Source organism: Chroicocephalus ridibundus, chromosome 2 (assembly GCF_963924245.1).
Source record: "Chroicocephalus ridibundus chromosome 2, bChrRid1.1, whole genome shotgun sequence".
Lineage (NCBI taxonomy): Eukaryota > Metazoa > Chordata > Aves > Charadriiformes > Laridae > Chroicocephalus > Chroicocephalus ridibundus.
Window position 1 is genome coordinate 26,228,038 of NC_086285.1, and position 19,549 is coordinate 26,247,586.

The 19,549-nt window shown below is 37.4% G+C and overlaps 1 protein-coding gene across 6 annotated transcripts in view; it reads left to right on the forward strand.

Annotated features, from left to right (window-relative positions):
* Positions 1-19,549, forward strand: part of ANKIB1 (ankyrin repeat and IBR domain containing 1) — a 97,889-nt gene that overhangs the window by 50,931 nt on the left and 27,409 nt on the right. For all 6 annotated transcript variants that reach the window (XM_063324821.1, XM_063324825.1, XM_063324826.1 and 3 more), the window contains exons 3-5: positions 249-549; positions 7,042-7,224; positions 16,580-16,697. In XM_063324821.1, coding sequence (XP_063180891.1) covers positions 249-549; positions 7,042-7,224; positions 16,580-16,697 — 602 coding nt within the window. The remainder of the gene's footprint in view (positions 1-248; positions 550-7,041; positions 7,225-16,579; positions 16,698-19,549) is intronic.

The following is a 19,549-nucleotide window of genomic DNA, read 5'->3' on the forward strand; positions in this document are numbered from 1 at the left end:
GACAAAGGAATTATATATGGCACTTAATGATATTTCAATAATTCATCCTGATCTTGGCTATTGAATCCTCAGAGAAATGGAGGAGAGTTGTCCAGTAGTAACTATCTATTAAGAATGTTTTTCACTCACACGGCTAATCAAAATCTTGGCAAGAAGAAAAGAGAGCTGTCGTAATAGACCCTTCCCACTTCACGGAAATAAGTGGAATCGTATGCTAATTATTTTTCTTCTATTTTTCCCCCTTGCAGAACTTTCCTTTTTGTTAGAGATGGTAACCCAAATAAACGGAATGTGCACAATGAGACCTCTATGCACTTACTGTGTATGGGACCTCAGATCATGATCTCGGAAGGAGCTCTTCATCCTCGCCTGACACGACCCTCGGAAGATGACTGCAGAAGAGCAGATTGCCTGCAAATGATCCTGAAGTGGAAGGGAGCAAAGCTGGATGAAGGACAATACGAACGAGCAGCCATTGATGCTGTTGATAACAAAAAAAATACACCTTTGCACTATGCTGCTGCCTCAGGGATGAAAACCTGTGTCGAGGTAAAAGTTGATACATAATCACCAGTCTGTAAATGACATGCACAGCATTTCACAAAGCTGTTACGGGGGAAAAGAATCTGATACATAGCATATTGAATTAAGTTTTTAATTCTATTTTTAATTAATTGGAAAAATTAAAAAGATAAACAGCCCAAAACGTACACTGTCTGTAAAGAACAATGGAAAAAATGGTTTACATGTACATTAACTTTGTGACATAAACTCCTTAGCACAAAGAAGACTTATGTAGGCTTATAAAAATTGGAAATAATTACAAGACTGTAACACTGGAGAAAAAGCTTTAAAGGTAGGCATAGGCATACCTATATGTGCAAAGAGAAGTGGAATAACTGCCTGAGAGAAAAGTAGAGCTTTTTATTCTGGTCTGCAGCTGGCTGAGAAACGCTGTCCCTGTTTTAAGAACAGGTTTGATGTCTGTAATCTACAGTACCCAGCTTCTTTAGAGGATCCCATACATCTGTGCTGACATACTTCAATATGATTACCTTTTTACAAATGAAAAATTACTTTAATGTTTGTGAATGTAGCAGTTAGTAATGAGTAACTGGGAATCATAATGACTTTGAAGCTCTCCCATCAAATTTATTTTTAAACTGTACCAAGTAATGTGGACTAGTATTTAATTATGTTGGTAATTTAATTTAAAGAACACAAGAACAGACATCTGACATTTTCAAAAACAACTCGCATTTCCATAAGGCTGTCTATTATAACATCGACATTTGTATTTTGAATGGTAATGATTAGTTCAGAGTTCAGCATTTATATGTAAAATTTAGGTTATTTTTCTCCTATTTATGACTTCAATGAGACTACACTCATGAACATAGTATCATCAGGAGAGTTTATCACCTCATTATTCACCTGCTTTTCTAGAAAACTTCTGCATATCTTAAACCAGTTCCAGCACCTGTAGGACTTCTCTGGTGACCCCCCTCTGCAGTAAAAACTGATGCTGTCTCTGTACTTCCCTCATTTCTCTGGAGATATTTTTAGTATTGGTGTTACTTTTACCACCTTCTAATCTTGTACCGTGACAGATTTAAGCAATAAATTGTGTATTGTAATAAATAGTTCAGAAATTTTATATTTGAGTACCATTAGGACTCATGAATAAATACCATCTGGTGCTGGGTATTTATATTAGTATTTGGTTTATTGGTTGTTCTAGAACCTCCTGTGCTGAGCCATCAATTTGAAACAGACATTCGTTTGTGTCCTTCATAAGGCATGTGTGGTACATCCACAGAGACTCTGGATTCCAACGACTCGTATCACTTTTCTGCTTTATGTTATTTGAGATTGCTTTTGCACTTTGTCCAGCAACCGACCTTGCAAACACATTGACAGATTTACTGTGTTTTAAAATGATTTATTCCGAGTTGTTATGCACTTGGCATACTATTCAAAAAAATATTCAGAACCTTCTTTATTGTTATTTTACATTTAACTTTTCCAGACTTTCTGCCTTACTTTTTCTTCATCTAGAGACAACTTCAGCTTTTTTTTCCTGTACAGTCCCGTCCCCTTGTTCTGCCTTCACAGATTCTTCTGATGTTTCTAGAATTTTTTTCCACACTTTTATTTTATAACACTTTTTGAAAGTAGGCAGTGGATTATTTGTCTTTTTTCTGCTTCTGCAAGAATGGTGAATCTCAGCACATATTGAGAATTGTTACTGAGAGGTTCTTTGATTGTAACTTTTTGAATTAGGTCTTGTAGACTGCTCTGAACAAAGTCAGGAGTTGCTTCTCCTCTCATGTGTTTGCTGACTAGTTTGTCTATTATTCAGTCACTTACGTAGTCTGAAATTTTAATTTAAATATCATGTATTAGCATAGCATTTTCTTAGTATACTTGGGAGATACAGTGACTGAATGTCCCTTTATTTTTGTGGTTTCTGCCCTTGAAGCATTTCTTTTCTTGGTCAGCACATCACTTTTATTATTACAGTTTCGGTCAGATGGTGACCAAAGCTTTTTTTTGTTTAATTCCAGAATTATATTCCACTGGGATTCTCTGGTATTTGTTGATAGAGTTAGTTTATTTATCTGTGAATTTGTTGTTGTTGTTTTTTAAAAAGATAAATAGCACCACCCTTCCAATACTGTGAAATTCTCTGTGATTGTTACATAATATGTTCTTTGGTTTTACTTTGTTACACTGATTGTATTCTGTCAAGTTTCCAGATATTGTCTGAAAATTCTCATTTAAAATTTGTCATTTCAGTTCCTCGACCTTAGCTGTGCACCATCTTGAAGTGGATGCTCTTCTTTATCTTCTGTTTTTTCATTAGTTCCCTCTTTGAAAGCCCAGATAGTGTCTTTTAATTTCCATAGCCAACGCTTCTTTCATTCTGTTAGTATAATGATCACCCTTCCTAGTTTCCTGAGCTTCTAATGAATGGACATTCAGCTTCCTTACGCCATATTCTGTGCTATAACTTAAGCCTCTGTGGTCCCTTACTCAGTACTGAGAGGAGTTAAGAGGATGCTGCTGTTAGATGCTGATATTTAACCTCCAGTATCACAGCCTAAATCTTGCCCTTGTACCTTCTCTTTTCTCTGCCCCATGTTGTTACAGCTCTGCAAGCTAGCAGTTTGTCTTCAACATGTCCCTAGAAATTATTTACACGCTTAGTGATTTCCAGCAGGGAGGCAAGTCACCGTGCAGTCTTTGCTAGCTAAATTATACTCAGGCCCAGCTAACTATGTACATGGTAACTGAATTACATACAGGTGTTGCCTCTCTCTTCCTGTCAACTAGAACGGATCTTTCTTTATTTGTATGGTTATATGATTGATTTCCTCTTTTGATGTGATTGATTTGCAAACAAATATGAGGCTGTCTCCTAGGTCTATGTTAATACTGCTTTTATCTTGATTGTCAACTTTTAATTCTTTTTAGATTTGATAAACAAACAAAAATGTTAATTGCAAGGGACTGTGTACTTTCCTCTTGTTCTCATTTTTAGTGCCGCTTGTTTGATCCAGCTGCCTGATAAGTTCTGGCTACAGGGATTTTCAGTCACAGTTGTTCTATCTAACCTTCCCAAAAAAGATCAATTTGCTTTTAAACGTACTGCACATTAGTATAAATGTGCGTGTCCTACCAGAAAATGGGAGAATCAGGGTTTAGAGTTTAACAGCCTCTTTGAGCAAAGTTGATGAAGAACACTCACATAAAATGATTTGACATGAGAATGATTGCTTCCGGTAGAGAAATGGTAAATGGAAGAAAGTTTCCAACATAATTCAATTTCTGGTATTTACAAGCTTGCTTGCTCACATTTGTGAAATACTATGTCTATTACACTGATTTGTAAGGTGCTTGCAGTTGGACCTATATCAATGTATACTACAAGAAAAGCGAACAGTTACATTATCCACAGAAATTCATATTTATTTGTCTTCTGTCTTTCTGCACTTGAGATTCCCAGGTAACTTAGACTTCAAATTTAGAAGGGATTTGAGCAAAGAGTCTTCTGCCTCAATCATTCTGCCTTTATGCCCCCAATTGTGACTATACGGTGGTATTAGAGGTAGACACAGCTGTTCAAAAGTTTCAGTTTCAAGAGCACGAAGCAAATGGGCTCACGCAGTAAAATCCAGGCAGACTATAATGTCAGAAAGAATCACAGTCGCTGCAGCATAAATCGTGGTTCTGGAGCTGGGCCGCAGCTTTTAATTGCAGACTGTGAAATCAATTGGTTTAAAATGCACCGTGAAAGTTCATGGTTTGTGTTTCTTCACAAATTATCATTCTGTTTCTCACTATCTGTGATACGATTCATTAGGTGAATCCAGCTACTAGACTGCTAGTTCCCCATATCATTATATAAACTGGGTTATATTATCATGACAATACGTACTGTTCAATTGACTAAACTACCTCTGACTTTTAATTTGCTTTCAGTTTGTCTTTGAAGAAGAATTTATGGTCTGATCCACATGGATTGCTATTTGCCAGAGTTTGGACACAGTTACATAGTCTAACCAGCCGTGGATTCTACATTCGAAACGTAGAGTACATCCCAAGTTCAAACATCGTTATGTGCCCTACCGTAGGGTAGAAGATGTTGGATCCTAAGGCTAGCATCTGAGATATCTTAAGTCTTCCAGTGCAGTCTGCAGTCCTTCTAACGCCTTCAATAGGAACAGGATTATGAACAGGAACACTACATTACAAAAAGCCCGAAAGGAATTTAACAATGATCTCTTTGTTCCTGGAAGTATTTGAGGATTAAAATTCTTAACAAAACAAAAAGAGATAAAAATCTGAATTGCCCAATTCTCAAGTCATCTTCCCTCTCTCCAGTAAACTGAAGGTTACTTAGAACCCCAGGACCGCCTTTTGCCCAGTTTTGTGGTGGTTACTCGCACTTCAGAGCAGCATTCCTCTTTTAATCGTCTCCTCCTTTTTCCATAAATTTTCAGGAAAACTGCAGCCTTGTATCTTCCCCTGTCCCCACCACACACACATAAGGAAAGGAGAAAGCATAGTCCCTTCTGGGTGAACCACCTACTAGCTGATTTGTTCGGAGTTGGTAGTCAAATGTGTTGTCTTGAGACTTCTCCATTCACGTGTTAAAATTCTCCTCCTAGCAGAACAGCTGTGTGGAACTCATTGCTAAAGATAGTTTGGGCAAAGTTAATGTGCTTACCTCAGAATACTGAATAGAAAAAAGACTTAACTTTCATGCTGAATAGATTTGATTTGATGCAGATATATTCCACTCTATCACACCACATTTGGCATATTAAACAGCATTTTTGCAATTGTTTAAATTATTAATGTGATTATTTAAATTGTTAATCTCCTTATAATTACTTAAGAGACACAAGCCTTTTTAACAGTGCTACCAGAGAAATATGGCATCATTATTAAAAACTTGTTGATTTGTATATTCCTCATTTTGTGGATTAGATTTTGAGCTGCATAGGTCTATGGAGTGTTCTTTCAAGTATATTTATTATTTTTCTTCCTCAGAAGGTGTCTTAGTTGCGTCAGTTAAATGTCTGTTAGAGTTTAAAAAGTACAGACAGAATGTGAAACTCAAGTTAACAAAGTTTTGACAATGTTAAGTTTAGATATAACAAGGTAACTGTAGTCTGGCTGTCTTATAATTATCCCAGTATTATCTTTATTTCTGCCTGATACTCTGCTATGAAGATAAAATACAGTGTCCTACTCAATGACACAAATACCTTCTCGACTAAATTTTGTTATTACACCTGCTTGTGCGTTTTTGGCATTTGCATTTCTTTTTATTTTGGAGAATGTGGGAAAAGTTTCCAAAGAATCTAGAAGAGTGATTCCAGGTTTGTAAAATACATTCTGTATTTTACAGCGACAGGTGCAGGAAATAAAATCTGCTGAAGAGAGAAGTAAGAAGTGACTGATCATGGTCTAAAAGGTTTATATGGAGAACAGATCATTTTGAGGAAATATTATGCTTTTTTTAGAATTGTAAAAATTAGAAACTGAGTTTTTAAATATCCTGGCTAAAAATACAGGATAGTATTGTTACAGCCATCATGGTCAGAAGGCAAAATAGTGTTTATGGATTTTAGTTTTATTTAGAAATAAGATTAATCATTTTAGTAGTGAATGATTGTCCTGGGTGCTCCATCACTAGAAGTTTAGCACATGTTATAAAAATGTCATAATAAATCAGCAAAATGGTCCACTGTTGGCCTTAAATATCTGTGGCATTTGTTGTCCTTGCTTATATCAGATCAGTTTGTAGCAGGAGGCCAGGTTGGCAAGGTAATGTGAGCAGCGTAAATAGTGTTTATTAGCTAGAGACTGCATTTCTGGGTGGTTACTGGCAAGAGACAAGGTTGGTGAAATGGCGCAGTACTAGACCGTATTAGAATGATTAGAATTAGTATGATTTCATTTCACTTTTCTCACTTCCTCAAAATTAAGGTAGAGCTACCAGTAGTATTATGTACTCTCTGTAAAGTGGTACCCCATCTTCCCTCCTACCAAAGGAATCTCCCATTTTCTGTCACCACCAGTGTACCAGTGCTGGGAGGAATGGTGGAGTTATACCTATATATAAAGAATATTTAAAGGTGTTCCTAACTCCATCTAGCTAGGTGCTTGAGGACCACTGGCGCCCATTTTCTATGGAGCACCGACCACATCAATAGAGCAGAATTTTAGTGTTTAAAACATAGCAGAGACATATTGTACAGCATTGCCTTGTAACATGTTTCTGAGATTTTGCGGTTCCATGGAAATATGGTGGGCATAGGTATAATTATGTATGAAATCAAGCAGTAGTTTATTTAATAACAAATAGAACCTTTGTTTCCCAAAGACTATTGCTATTATATTTGTCTCTTCTTTCTATTTTCCTTGTTCCTGTTTTTTTTGTTCTCTTCTTAACTGACATGTCTTTTCTTCAGGGTATTGTTAGAGTTGGTAATTAATAACTGTTTACATTCCCATTTTACTTTTCAGCTTCTGGTAAAACATGGTGGAGATTTGTTTGCAGAAAATGAAAATAAAGATACCCCGTGTGACTGTGCAGAGAAACAACACCACAAAGAGCTGGCTCTTAACCTGGAATCTCGAATGGTATTTTCACGTGATCCTGAAGCTGAAAGCATTGAAGCTGAATATGCTGCTTTAGACAAAAAAGAGGTCAGAGGATACTTTAAATTTGGGGGATTTTACACATATTTGTAGCAGTTACATTGTGAGAAAATTCTACAAAGTATTTCAGTAGGTACTGTACTTTGTACTGTTTATTTGTAAACCATTTGATTTTAATACAGCTCTTTATAGCTTTCAAGTTAAGCTCAGAGAACATAAATACATTGTCAAAACTAAAGAGAAGTTTTATTGATATACTTAATTACATGGACTGTCTTGAAAGCGTTGAAGGCTGTGAGGCTGGGGGAAATACAGTGAAGCCAGTAAGCTGGAAAACAGTTTCTCTAAAACAAACATTCTTTATGTATTTTTATTTCTTAAGATAGAATCATAGAATCATAGAATTGCTGAGGTTGGAAGGGACCTTTAAGATCATCAAGTCCAACCTTTAACCTACCCTGACAAAAGCCACTTCTAAATGAAGATGCCTTTCTGCCTGAAAATGAGGGTAGGAGAAATTCTGAAAAGGAGAAAATTTGTGGGATAGAATAGGGAAAATATTCTGGTGGATCTTCCTAGACTGAGACTGGGTTGAACGTCACTGAAAACTAGCTGAGTAGTGAAGGATTTCAAAACAACGCATTGACTTTCTTGTTTTATAACATGATGCCTGAAGCTACTGCATACCAGAACTTGTATGAAAAACAGGTAATAACAGCTGTTGTTATTCTGAAGTCAATTTTTGAAAGAGAGAGACAATTCACTGACACAAATTTGCTTGAACTCTGGTGTGCCTTACAGAAGACTGTGATTTGATAAAGACAATTTGACCAAAAATTTTCTGAGCAAAAGTTCCCTCCCCCATCCATTATCCATTAACTAAAATTCTAAATAAGAATACATAGATAAATTATATGATTCAGTAAATATTACAAATTAATTCTGTGTATATTAAAGGACAGTAGATTTCTGTATGGCTGCTCCCTTCAAAAGTAGCATGCCCTTGCCTTTTATTAGCTTATGAGCTAATGAAGTTTAAAAGAAAATACATTCAGATTTAGATATGAGTAGGCTTAGATCACATTGACTGTTACCCTGAAAAATGCTACACATGGTCACTTTTATTTGAAAGTAAGAAAGTCTTTGTACTGTTTAATTAATTTTCTGACTAATTTTCTTCAACAAATTCAAATCTGAACAAGCTTAGTTAGATTGTTTATTCCTAGATGAGAGATTTTGAGATGAGTTTTAATACACATGAATTGTACATTGAAATAACAAATGTAATTAACTCAGTTTCTCTGAATGTTCCTGTATAGAGACACCCAAATTGTTGTAAAAGTATAGATTGAAATTACGTTTTCTCTGTTGGCAAAACCACTTTAAAAGACTGCTGCAGTTTCCTGCCATGATTGCAGTTTACCACTCCTTTGGTTGTATAAGTAGAATTATTTGGGTTTTGTGTTGTCAACTGGATCATAGCAATGATTTGGCTTAAAAGAAGAAAAACTTTTAAAGAGTGGTAATATGTAATTGTTTTATTTAACCTGAATCATTTTTATCATTATATTTATACCATGGGTTTGCTGGCATATGCACCAGCACAGCTTAGAGGATAGCGAACTTATGGGTATCAGTGGGGCAAATCAAGAACCACGTGAACAGGCTTTTCGGCAAGATGAAGTAGTGTCTCGTGACTGTTTAACGTAAATGCTCAGAGCAAAATCAGCTTAAAGACTTGATAGTTACAAGGGACTTGAGTAAAAGGTAATTATATTAATTTGGGGTCACTTCTCTGGGACTGTTAAAAGATACGGTCCTGTTCTTCATTTGATTTGTTTTTAGCAAAGTTGTTGAGCATGAGAACTGAAATGCAGGCAGGCCTGCAGACCGAGATCCGTCTGACATAGCAGGGCAGCTTTCCCACAGGTTCCAGAGATTCACAAGCCAAAAAATGTCAGCCTGGAATTTCATAGAATCATAGGATTGGAAGGGACCTCTGGAGATCATCTAGTCCAACCCCCCTGCCAGAGCAGGGTCACCTAGAGCAGGTTGCACAGGAACGCGTCCAGGTGGGTTTTGAATGTCTCCAGAGTTGGAGGCTCCACCACCTCTCTGGGCAGCCTGTGCCAGGGCTCTGCCACCCTCAAAGGAAAGAAGTTCCTCCTCATGTTTAGATGGAACTTCCTATACTCAAGTTTGTGCCCATTACCTCTTGTCCTGTCCCCGGGCACCACTGAAAAGAGCATGGTCCCATCCTCCTGACACCCGCCCTTTAAGGATTTATAAGTGTCGATAAGATCCCCCCTCAGCCGTCTTTTTTCCAGGCTGAAGAGACCCAAATCCCTCAGTCTTTCTTCATAAGAGGGATCTTCAAGTCCCCTAATCATCTTGGTAGCTCTCTGCTGCACCCTCTCCAGCAGTTCCCTGTCCCTCTTAAACTGGGGAGCCCAGCGCTGGACACAGTACTCCAGGTGCAGCCTCACCAGGGCAGAGTAGAGGGGGAGGGTGACCTCCCTCGACCTGCTGGCCACACTCTTCTTGATGCACCCCAGGATGCCATTGGCTTTTTTGGCCACAAGGGCACATGCTGGCTCATGGTCATCCTGTTGTCCACCAGGACTCCCAGGTCTCTTTCAGCTGAGCTGCTCTCCAGCAGGTCAGCCCCCAACTTGTACTGATGCATGGGGTTATTCCTCCCCAGGTGCAGCACCCTACACTTGCCCTTACTGAATTTCATAAGGTTCCTCTTTGCCCAGATCTCCAACCTGTCCAGGTCTCTCTGTATGGCGGCACAGCCTTCCGGTGTGTCAGCCACCCCCCCAGCTTTGTGTCATCAGCAAACCTGCTGAGGGTGCACTCTATCCCCTTATCCAGGTCATTGATGAATATATTGAAGAGGACTGGACCCAGTACTGACCCCTGGGGAACACCACTCGTCACTGACCTCCAACTAGACTCTGTGCCCCTAATCACAACCCTCTGAGTTCTGTCTTTCAACCAGTTATCTATCCACCCCACTGTCCATTCATGAAGCCCACTCTTCCTAAGCTTCCCTGTGAGGATGCTGTGGGAGACTGTGTTGAACGCCTTGCTTAAGTCAAGGTAGACCACATCTACCGCCCTCCCCTCATCTATCCATCCAGTCATGCCATCATAGAAGGCTATCAGATTAGTCAGACATGATTTCCCCTTGGTGAATCCATGTTGAGTACTTCTGATAGCTTTCTTTTCCTTCACATGCCTTGAGATGATGCCCAGAATGAGCTGTTCCATCATCTTTCCAGGGATGTAGGTGAGGCTGACCGGCCTGTAGTTCCCCAGCTCCTCCTTCTTGCCCTTTTTGAAGACTGGAGTGACGTTGGCTTTCCTCCAGTCCTCAGGCACCTCGTCTGTTCTCCAGGACCTTTCAAAGATGATGGAGAGCAGCCCAGCAATGACTTCCGCTGGCTCCTTCAGCGCTCTCGGGTGCATCCCATCGGGGCCCATGGACTTGTGAATATCTAACTGATCTAATTGATCCCTCACTCGATCCTCCTCAACCCAAGGGAAGTCGTCTTCTTTCCCCATTACTTCCCCCAGTGCCTGGGACTCCTGAGGGTTGCTCCAAGCAGTAAAGACCGAAGCAAAGAAGGCATTCAGTAACTCCGCCTTCTCCGCATCCTCTGTCACCATGGCTCCTGTTTCATTCAACAGTGGGCTCACAACTTCTCTGATCTTCCTTTTGCTCCCGATATACTTGTAGAAGCCCTTCCTGTTGAGCTTGACATCCCTAGCCAGGTTTAATTCCAAGGTGGCCATGGCTTTCCTTGTTTCATCCCTGCAGGAATTTAGTATACCAGTTGGCGGTCTTGGGGCTTCACATAGAGCAATTCTGCCTTCATGTGCTCCCTTCTTCCCCTGCCCCCCCCCCAGCTTTTTCTTGCAGCTTTTCAGTGGGATAAGTTCTCTAACTTGTGTAACTGTAAAGCACAAGTGCTAGCACTTGTGAGTGATGCCAAGAGCATGTAGCCAGGGGAAGTTCATTCTTCAATCTTAGCCCTCAGAGTGCCGAGAGTAGTTGGAAAAAAAAAACAGCCTTAGAAAGACTGGCACTGAACTGTGATCCAGATGGCTACATGTCCTCATCCTCCAGCTTTGTGGACAAATGTCTGGGACAGGCAGTAACATCCGCACTTACCACTGGCTATGGTGATTCCTCTAGCTGTTATCTTAGTGGAGCATGAGAAGTGATGCAAAAGCCTTCCCTCAAAATTTGCCCTCAAAGATGGTCCTCTACTTCTTATTTTTCTCAATTTCATTTTTAACAAATATTAAAGACTAAGGGAAGCGAGTGCGCAAAATGCTTGTTTAACTTGTAATTGCTTGGTGATGACCGTTTAACATCTTTCCAAAACACAAAAAATTAATTCATAAAGAATTTAAAAAACTTTGGAACACCAAGAAATGCATTTTCAAAGTCATTTCATCTCTTGAATGAAGGTTAGAGGGAAAGATGAAATATTTAAAAACCATGAATAGGATTTCTTCCCAGGCCAAACAGGCTTAACTCTGGTGTTTATGATATGCACACGAGTATCTGGAATGATATTACCCAGTACCTCCCCTTCCAGACCTGCCACGTTTACAGCAGAAAATAACCCTCTTTTTCATACAGAGCAAAAGATTTTTGTAGTGCTCTGTGCAGTGTCATTGTATTAAGTGTGTATACTCAGAGTAATAACAAAGCTTTGTTTCTGATGTTGAGAACCAGTTCATGGTGTTCTTCACATTGAAATATTACCAAGGAGTTACGTGAGTGCTCATGTTTAGAATTGAAACACTTGTAATAGTGGAAAAAATAACTTGCACATACCTTTCTTTCATTACAGAGGCTCTCAAGCCGTTAAGAAATACAGATTGCTGAGTAGACCCACATGTCAAGTTTGAGACCCCGACAGCAAAGAGTGCCCATCCATTCCAGCAGTTCAGTTTACTCCTTCCACAAGGGTTTTTGAATAAAATCCATTTCCATCATATACTTACCCAGCCTTTTAAAATCTTGTTTTACTACAGTGCTCCCTGAAGCATATTTTCAAAGCAACATTTCTATTTTACTTTGGGTTTAGTACACCACAGACATTTTTAGTGATCAAATTAGAGAGTGCAGTTAAAGATGGGTAGCAAACAGGCCCTAATAGTTTTGACATGATTGTTAAGTGTGTTTCCACAAAATGTAGTTTGAAAGGAAAACAGTGTACCAACACACGCATAATCTGTATTTCCCTGTATAAAATGGAAATGCTAAATATTTTAAGAATAGAGTATAAAGTGTGACTCTCTTAACACTGTAGATAGGTAGCAAAAGAAGATCCATCTATGATGTGTGGGCAGTGGAAAGGGTGTTAGAAAACAAGCCAGGAGAGTATTTCAGATGACCTTTTTTGTCTTGATTCTTTCTCTTACTTTGTTGGCAAACAATCTCCAAAAAAATACCTCTCTTACATAAAGTCTAAGTTTATATTTATATTTTAAATCTAATTGAAGTTACCCCAAATAATATGACTGTAACTGATTATTTTTTAAACTGCTTTTGTAGATTTTGGTTGTTTTATTTGCATGGTCTTTTAATTTGGTGTTTATTCTAGGATGGGAGCATGTTTGTCTTGGTGATGTATCCCTGGAAGATAGCAAGCACCATCATTTCAGTCACATCATGCAATGTTTTAAACTTACATAAGAAACACCTGGGAATGAGTAGTACTTCAGAGCAGATCATCCAGAACAGTTCTGGCTCTCAATCCGACTCAGTGCAATAGCAAAGTATTTAATTTCTTAGTTCATTTTACGTATGTGCCACTGAATACTGTAAAAATACACTGCTACTGAGTGTATCGCAGATTTATTAAGTGTATAGTTACTGGAATGGTTTTCTTCAGTTCCAGAATTGATGTTATGTAAATATATATATAATGTAAATACCATAAATACAAACAGATACTTTGTCTCTACAGATACAGAAAGGTTTATTAAGTGAAAGGAGAGAAGGGGACTACAGGTAGTTAAGATTTATATACATATAGTGCCTATACTTATACTTGAAGGAGTTAAATGGAGTCCAGATATTTTTTTAAATATATGACTCCATTAATTATAGAATTCATCCACCCATAAAGGAGGATGTTTACATAAGTGTATTTGACACCATTTAATTATACAGTCATCACTGTAACAAAGAATTACTTTGCCCTTGTCTATTTTAATGGTACTTTATAACTGAAGAAAATAATAGCACTTTGAAATGAAATGTTAAAATAATCAGCTTACATATTAAAAGTACTTTCAGGAGAAAAAACATTATGTACTCTATGATATCTAAATATCTAAATATTAGGGGTAAAAATCAAGAAGAAAATAGTTAAAAAGAAGGGCTCTTGAGAATACAAAAGTGTTGAAATCTGTGGTGAGAAGGTCACCAGTGCGTTAAAGTAGTAACTCAAATAGGATATTCCAAAATCACTATATAGTTACATGATGCTATTATTGAACAATGCCTTTCTCACAGCAAATATCAATAAAGAACTCCTCTGTAAATGGGTATTAAAGGAGGTCACAGCATTATAAGCTGTAATCAGAATCCTTTACGGTATATGGCAGTGCAGAGATAAGTCATCGATGTTTGAAGCAGTTAAAAAACAATCCTCTGTGACAGTACATAAAGAATTATACATCCTTATAACTAAAGACAGTGTCTTCACAAGTCTCTACAAGAGACTATGTCTTGTGCACGTTAACGTTTTTGAGGGTTCTCATTGTATAAAGCCTTCACTTTGGAATTTCCAGGCTAAGCTACTTAATAGTGCCAGCCTAAAATTTCCTTTCTTTCAGCTTCTTCTTAGAGCTCATATCTTATTTTATGAAACGAATGTCTGAAGTTTCTAACACATTCTTGAGAAATATTTCCCTCATTACTTAAAAAGATAAAATTAGGATTCTTAAAAACCACAGGATCCAAAAATCCCTGCTGGGTTGTGTGGAATGCTCCAGCTGAGATAATATAATAGTCTGTTACTCAAGGGAGATACTTGCCAGTGTTTGATCTAGAACTAGTCAGTTAAATATAATTTTGAGCATATCTGCATTTTAGGATAAAATATTACTAAAACATGCATATATGTTGCAGGTTTAACAGAGAAGACCTTTCTTTTTATGTTATATGTGGTCTTCAAGAATTGCGTAATGTTGTGCTGACGAAGCCACTTGTTTTGCAATTGCAATTCAAAATGCAGTTCAGATTCAGTCAAGACGATTTACTCTTTGCTTCCATTTGTTTTTGCACTATATTCGCACAATTATAATCATTCAGGCACCCAGCTGTTTGTATCCTGTCTCTCTGACGTGTTTTTGTAAATGATTTCTTTTGTAAGAAATTAAGTAGGTCAGTCAAATTCCAGCATGCTATGAATCAAGTGGCCCAGATTTATTTCAGTGCAAGCCATTACATTCAGGTTGTCCTTTACTGAGTCATGCATGATCAGCAATGGAAGGACATACAGAAACTCCCTGAACTTGGGCAATCAAGATAAAGGTCAGGACACTCACAGTCCATTTCTCTTCTGCTTTTCGTGCTTTCTCAAAAAGGGCAAAGACCCAATGCAGAGCCACAGCACCATTACTCTTGCCGATCACAAAGTTCCTAATATCAAGAAATTCCTGTTTATTTTACTGACTAGCTAGCAGAAGAGGTCCTTGTTGGCGGCAGTGATATTTTTAGATGCATTTTATAGAGTTTATTATGATATGTGGAATGTAGGAAGCATGTCATGTTTTTAGAGTAGGTGTCTCAAAGGAACAAAATAATTTAGAAGCCCAGTGTATCATTCTCCCCATTTCTTCTGCCTTCTGCTTGTTATTCTCAAAGGGTTATGTGCACAGTAGACTTTTACTTAGATTGTAAACTTCTGAGGACAGAACCAGTCTTTTGCTTCATGCCTGTGTATGTATGCATGCATGCCTGTGCGTATGATCTAGCACTGGAGAGCCCTGGACTATGCTCTACATAAAATAAAAATATAGGTAGTAAATAGTAGTGATGCGTGGTCTTAATGTGGTTATCTGTTATCGCTGCTGCTCTGTGTCCTTTCTTCTCCAAATTGGTGAAGGCAATTGCCATTGGTGGCCAGCATATATCAGTTTTATGTCAAATGTTTTAAATCTTTTGTTAGCTATCCTTTATGTAAATAAAACCGGTGCACGCTAGAATAATTTTTTTACATACCCTTTCTGTATCCATTCTCTGTATATTTCCTCCCACTTGTTTTTCTCTTTCTACCTTTTGGGCGGTTTCCCTGTGTAACACTAACAAATATATTATTTGCTGTCATGTTCTTCCTTTCTTAGTTTTAAAAAAGAGTCTGCAGAACATATGTATGCATCTACAGTATTGTAGCTAATTCAGAATCCTGAAATTATTGCCTTTTTTTTTTTTTAATTTGACCTTTTTTAAACGCTGTAATAAGGGGATGGAGTTCCAGACCAGGATGATCTGCTCTGACTATGTAGGGCTGTCAGAGTTTTCCGCTGTTTCTCAAAGAGAGTTTTGACATCTTTATGTACAATGAATCCCCAACCTTGGAGATATTCAGAAGCCATCTGGACATGGTCCTGGGCAGCTGGCTCTAGGTAACCCTGCTTGAGCAAGAGGATTGGACCGAATGACATCTGCTGGTCCCTTCCAACCTCAACTGTTCTGTGTTCCTGTGAACCTCTAACTGCATGTCTCATCTGTCCTATTCATGACTGACTGTTCCATGTCTGTGAGGGTTGATACTGCCTCAAAAGACCTGTGCCTGATTCTGTTCACAGATATATCCCTTCTTACTATCTAATGTCTCAATGTATCCTCCTCCAGATCAATTCAAAGTTAATAGGTCTCAATTCATGTATAAAGTTAGTGTCAGAGGGTCTATATGGAACGCGTGTTACCTTTCCTTTCTTTCACTTTTCCTTGAAATCCTTAGTTCAAATCTAGTCATGCATTCTCATTCCCATGCCACAATAATTGAGGTTTAATCACTTCAAAATTCACCTGGATTCTTTGAAAATCTAGCTTTTTTGAGAGAAAAAGAGTCAATGTTATGCTAGTTCATCATTTGAACATGGCCTCCAACTATAATGGAGGGCTCTAGAGATTACTGTCTTTCAGATTTTGGAATGTACAAAATCATACTATAAATATTGTGAAATGACAGTGATTCCATATAGCTTTGCATGGTCATTGGTTTGCACAATGAATAAATTTTGTCACGTACTACCTTACAGTTGAGATGATGATCAGCAACGGTGCTTTGAATGTTTTCATTTTAATATGGAATTAATATGGAATGCTGCTGGACATAAATTGTCTTTCTTCTTATTCTCACAGCCATATGAGGGGCTCAGACTTCAGGACCTGCGAAGGCTTAAGGATATGCTGATTGTGGAATCTGCTGACATGCTCCAAGCCCCGCTCTTTACTGCAGAAGCTCTGCTTCGGGCACATGGTAATCATAAACCTTAAAGACTAAATAAACTTTTCAGCAAAATCAAAATTGCAGTTTTATGTTTACTTTTTATTTCCAAGTAAAAGATACGTAACGATTAATCACATGCCAGGAAACAGTTCACACAGTACTTCAGAAAGAAGTGCAGCTGCAGTACGTTGAAAAGCATTGAGGCAGACAGGGAAGCTGATAGGAAAGTGATTCAAACTAGGAGTTATAATGGAAGACATTTTAACTCAAGCAGTATGGGGAAACAGAGCTTTTCTATTTTAGTGAGAGACACAGAAGTAGAACTTCCATGGGTTTATATGTCAGAAAAGTCAAATTCATTGTACCTATTTTTGTCAGACCATTGGGTTTCTGCCACTATATATTTGTGTATTAAACTGAATCAATTTTTTATTTATTTATTTATATTTTGTTGCAATGGAAGCAGTCTGACCATTGTAATAAATGGTTGGAAATTGCCTTGGGGTTTAAAGCACACGAGTGCATGTCCTTTGAAGGATTTTTATAGTTACTCTTTTAATACAGGGTATACTTTTCTGTATGTATATCTGTAACCAGTTTAATTTCACTGAAATCAGTGTGTGCTCTTGTTGTGTAATTTAAACTGGGGTTGTCAGAATGGGGATATGCTGAATTCAGTGTGTTTGCTCCAGACAAAAGTATCTCTGAAACTCAGTGGAAGCTTTAGGCTTTGATTTGCTAATTAAAAACTTATGCTTAGTGGAGCATCTGCATTGTTACTATATGCCAAAGGAATTACTCAGGTAATGGTTTGCATGCTCATCACCTGAATTGCTGAGTTAAGCTTTCATACCCTGTTATTTTTGTGGGCTCTTTGTGAAAATAAAAGGGAAAGAGAAAAGGGAAAACAAAAAATACTGTTTTAAACCCTGAATGTTTGGCAGACTTCCATGAGGAGATATGGTACCTGAAACTCATTATTTTCAATAGTCGGTGTTCCTTTTAACACTGACTTAAGTGAACATGAACTTCTGCCAGTCTGATGATATTTAAGGCACAGTCTTTGCATATACGTTTTTTAATGTTGATTATTTGTTTAATTCTTAAAATGTATTTATAGTATGTGCAATATTTGAATGCTCTTTTGGATTCTCAGAATACCCCCATTAAGGCTAAATATTACTATATATTTGACTAAGTGGGTAGGCAGATTCTGTAACCTGTGCAGATATTTTGAAGAAGAAAATTGTGGCAACACTGTTCAAACACACAGCACAGTCCATAGTAAGTCCAAAAGCAGTGAGGTTGATGTAAACTGCGCAGAAATGTCTGCTAGCATCTAGCAAGCAGGAGCGGAAAGTTGAGAAGAAACCAGTCTGTGTTGGAAAGGTCATTCTACTGATGTTGCCTTAGTGATGTAGTGGTAACTTAATGCCATTGGCCAGTGCAGAGAAAGAAGCACAGACAATTTGCAAGTCATGAGAAAGTCAACTATTTTGCCTGTAGCTGCAGTCATACACTGGAAATTATTCAAACAGAATTTATTTTATTTGAAACAGAGACATAGAATTGCCTCAGCCTAGTAAAGGGTATAATTGAGCTATTTACAAAGGCTTAGACAATTGGGAAACATCAAATGCCAAATTGTAATGATTCTGCGTTTAATCTTGAAATTCATAAGAGAGTAATGTGAAATCTTAACGTAATTCACGCTTAATTTATGAAAAGCATGTTTTAAATTCTTGGAAAGATCATTCTTCTGTACTCCTTTTAATAATTTTTAATGGCTACAGACACGGAATATTTAATCTAACAAACTTTGCTTTCTTTTATCGTACAACTATAACTCTGAGAGTTAAGAGTGTATTTTTCTTTTTTTTTTTAATTAAGAGACAGAAGTATGTACAGTTAGAGCCAAGATGAAAAAAAAAAGTTATTATGGCAGTCATGAAAATAAATAACTTTACAGTATTTCTACAAGAACTTTTTGAACATTGTTCCTGTTTCTCTTCCAGTTCATTATACAGCAGCTGATTTCAGGATAAAAGAGAGGCAATTCAGCAAATATAACTACCTCGTATTTTACTAAAACTCGTAAGTTAGTAAAGAAAACACAGTAGAGTCCATTTAGTAGCATGTCGTAACCCAGGGTAATTTTAAAGATACAGTAGAAACAAAGGAGTTCAAGAAAACTTTTAGCAATTTTTTTCTGTATCTTAGAATCAGTCAGCTCCCCTCTGAAAGATTGTAAGCTCAGGGCGATTTGAAAAATGCTAATAAAATTTATAATTTTTGAAGTGTAAATATTGTTCAGGGTCTGTGTCTTTAAATAAATGTAATTAAACTAGCCCATTATATGTTTTAGCTTCAATAAATAAGCACCAGATCAGTAAATCATCTCCAGCTCAAAGGCTTTTTTCAATATTTTAATATTGGGAGGGAGCAGATTGTAGTATGAGAGCAATCATTACTCGACAGGGGCGATATTTTTACTAAGTTCAGTGCTTAGAACACTTTTTTTTTTTGGTCCAGCATTAATACAATATAGGGATACTATTTATCTTTTTCTGATAAAATCTAAAATTCAATAAAAATAGCACATATCTTAGGCTAATAACATTGAGTATCAATTTGGAATACCTTACAACAAAAAAACAAAACACAAGTTTAAAATATTTTAAAAATTGGGAAATTTCTCTTTCCTTCTGAAATTGTAGTTGATCTGATCTGTGCATAGCGTTGATGGTTTTAGATTCAAATCCATATAGGAATTTTATCAATTTATCTTTAAATGACAACTTTTATGTATTTTTAATAGAAAAAAATCACTATTCTTGAGATATCCTTGGTATTACTCTTTGGAATCAGAAACAGAAAACATT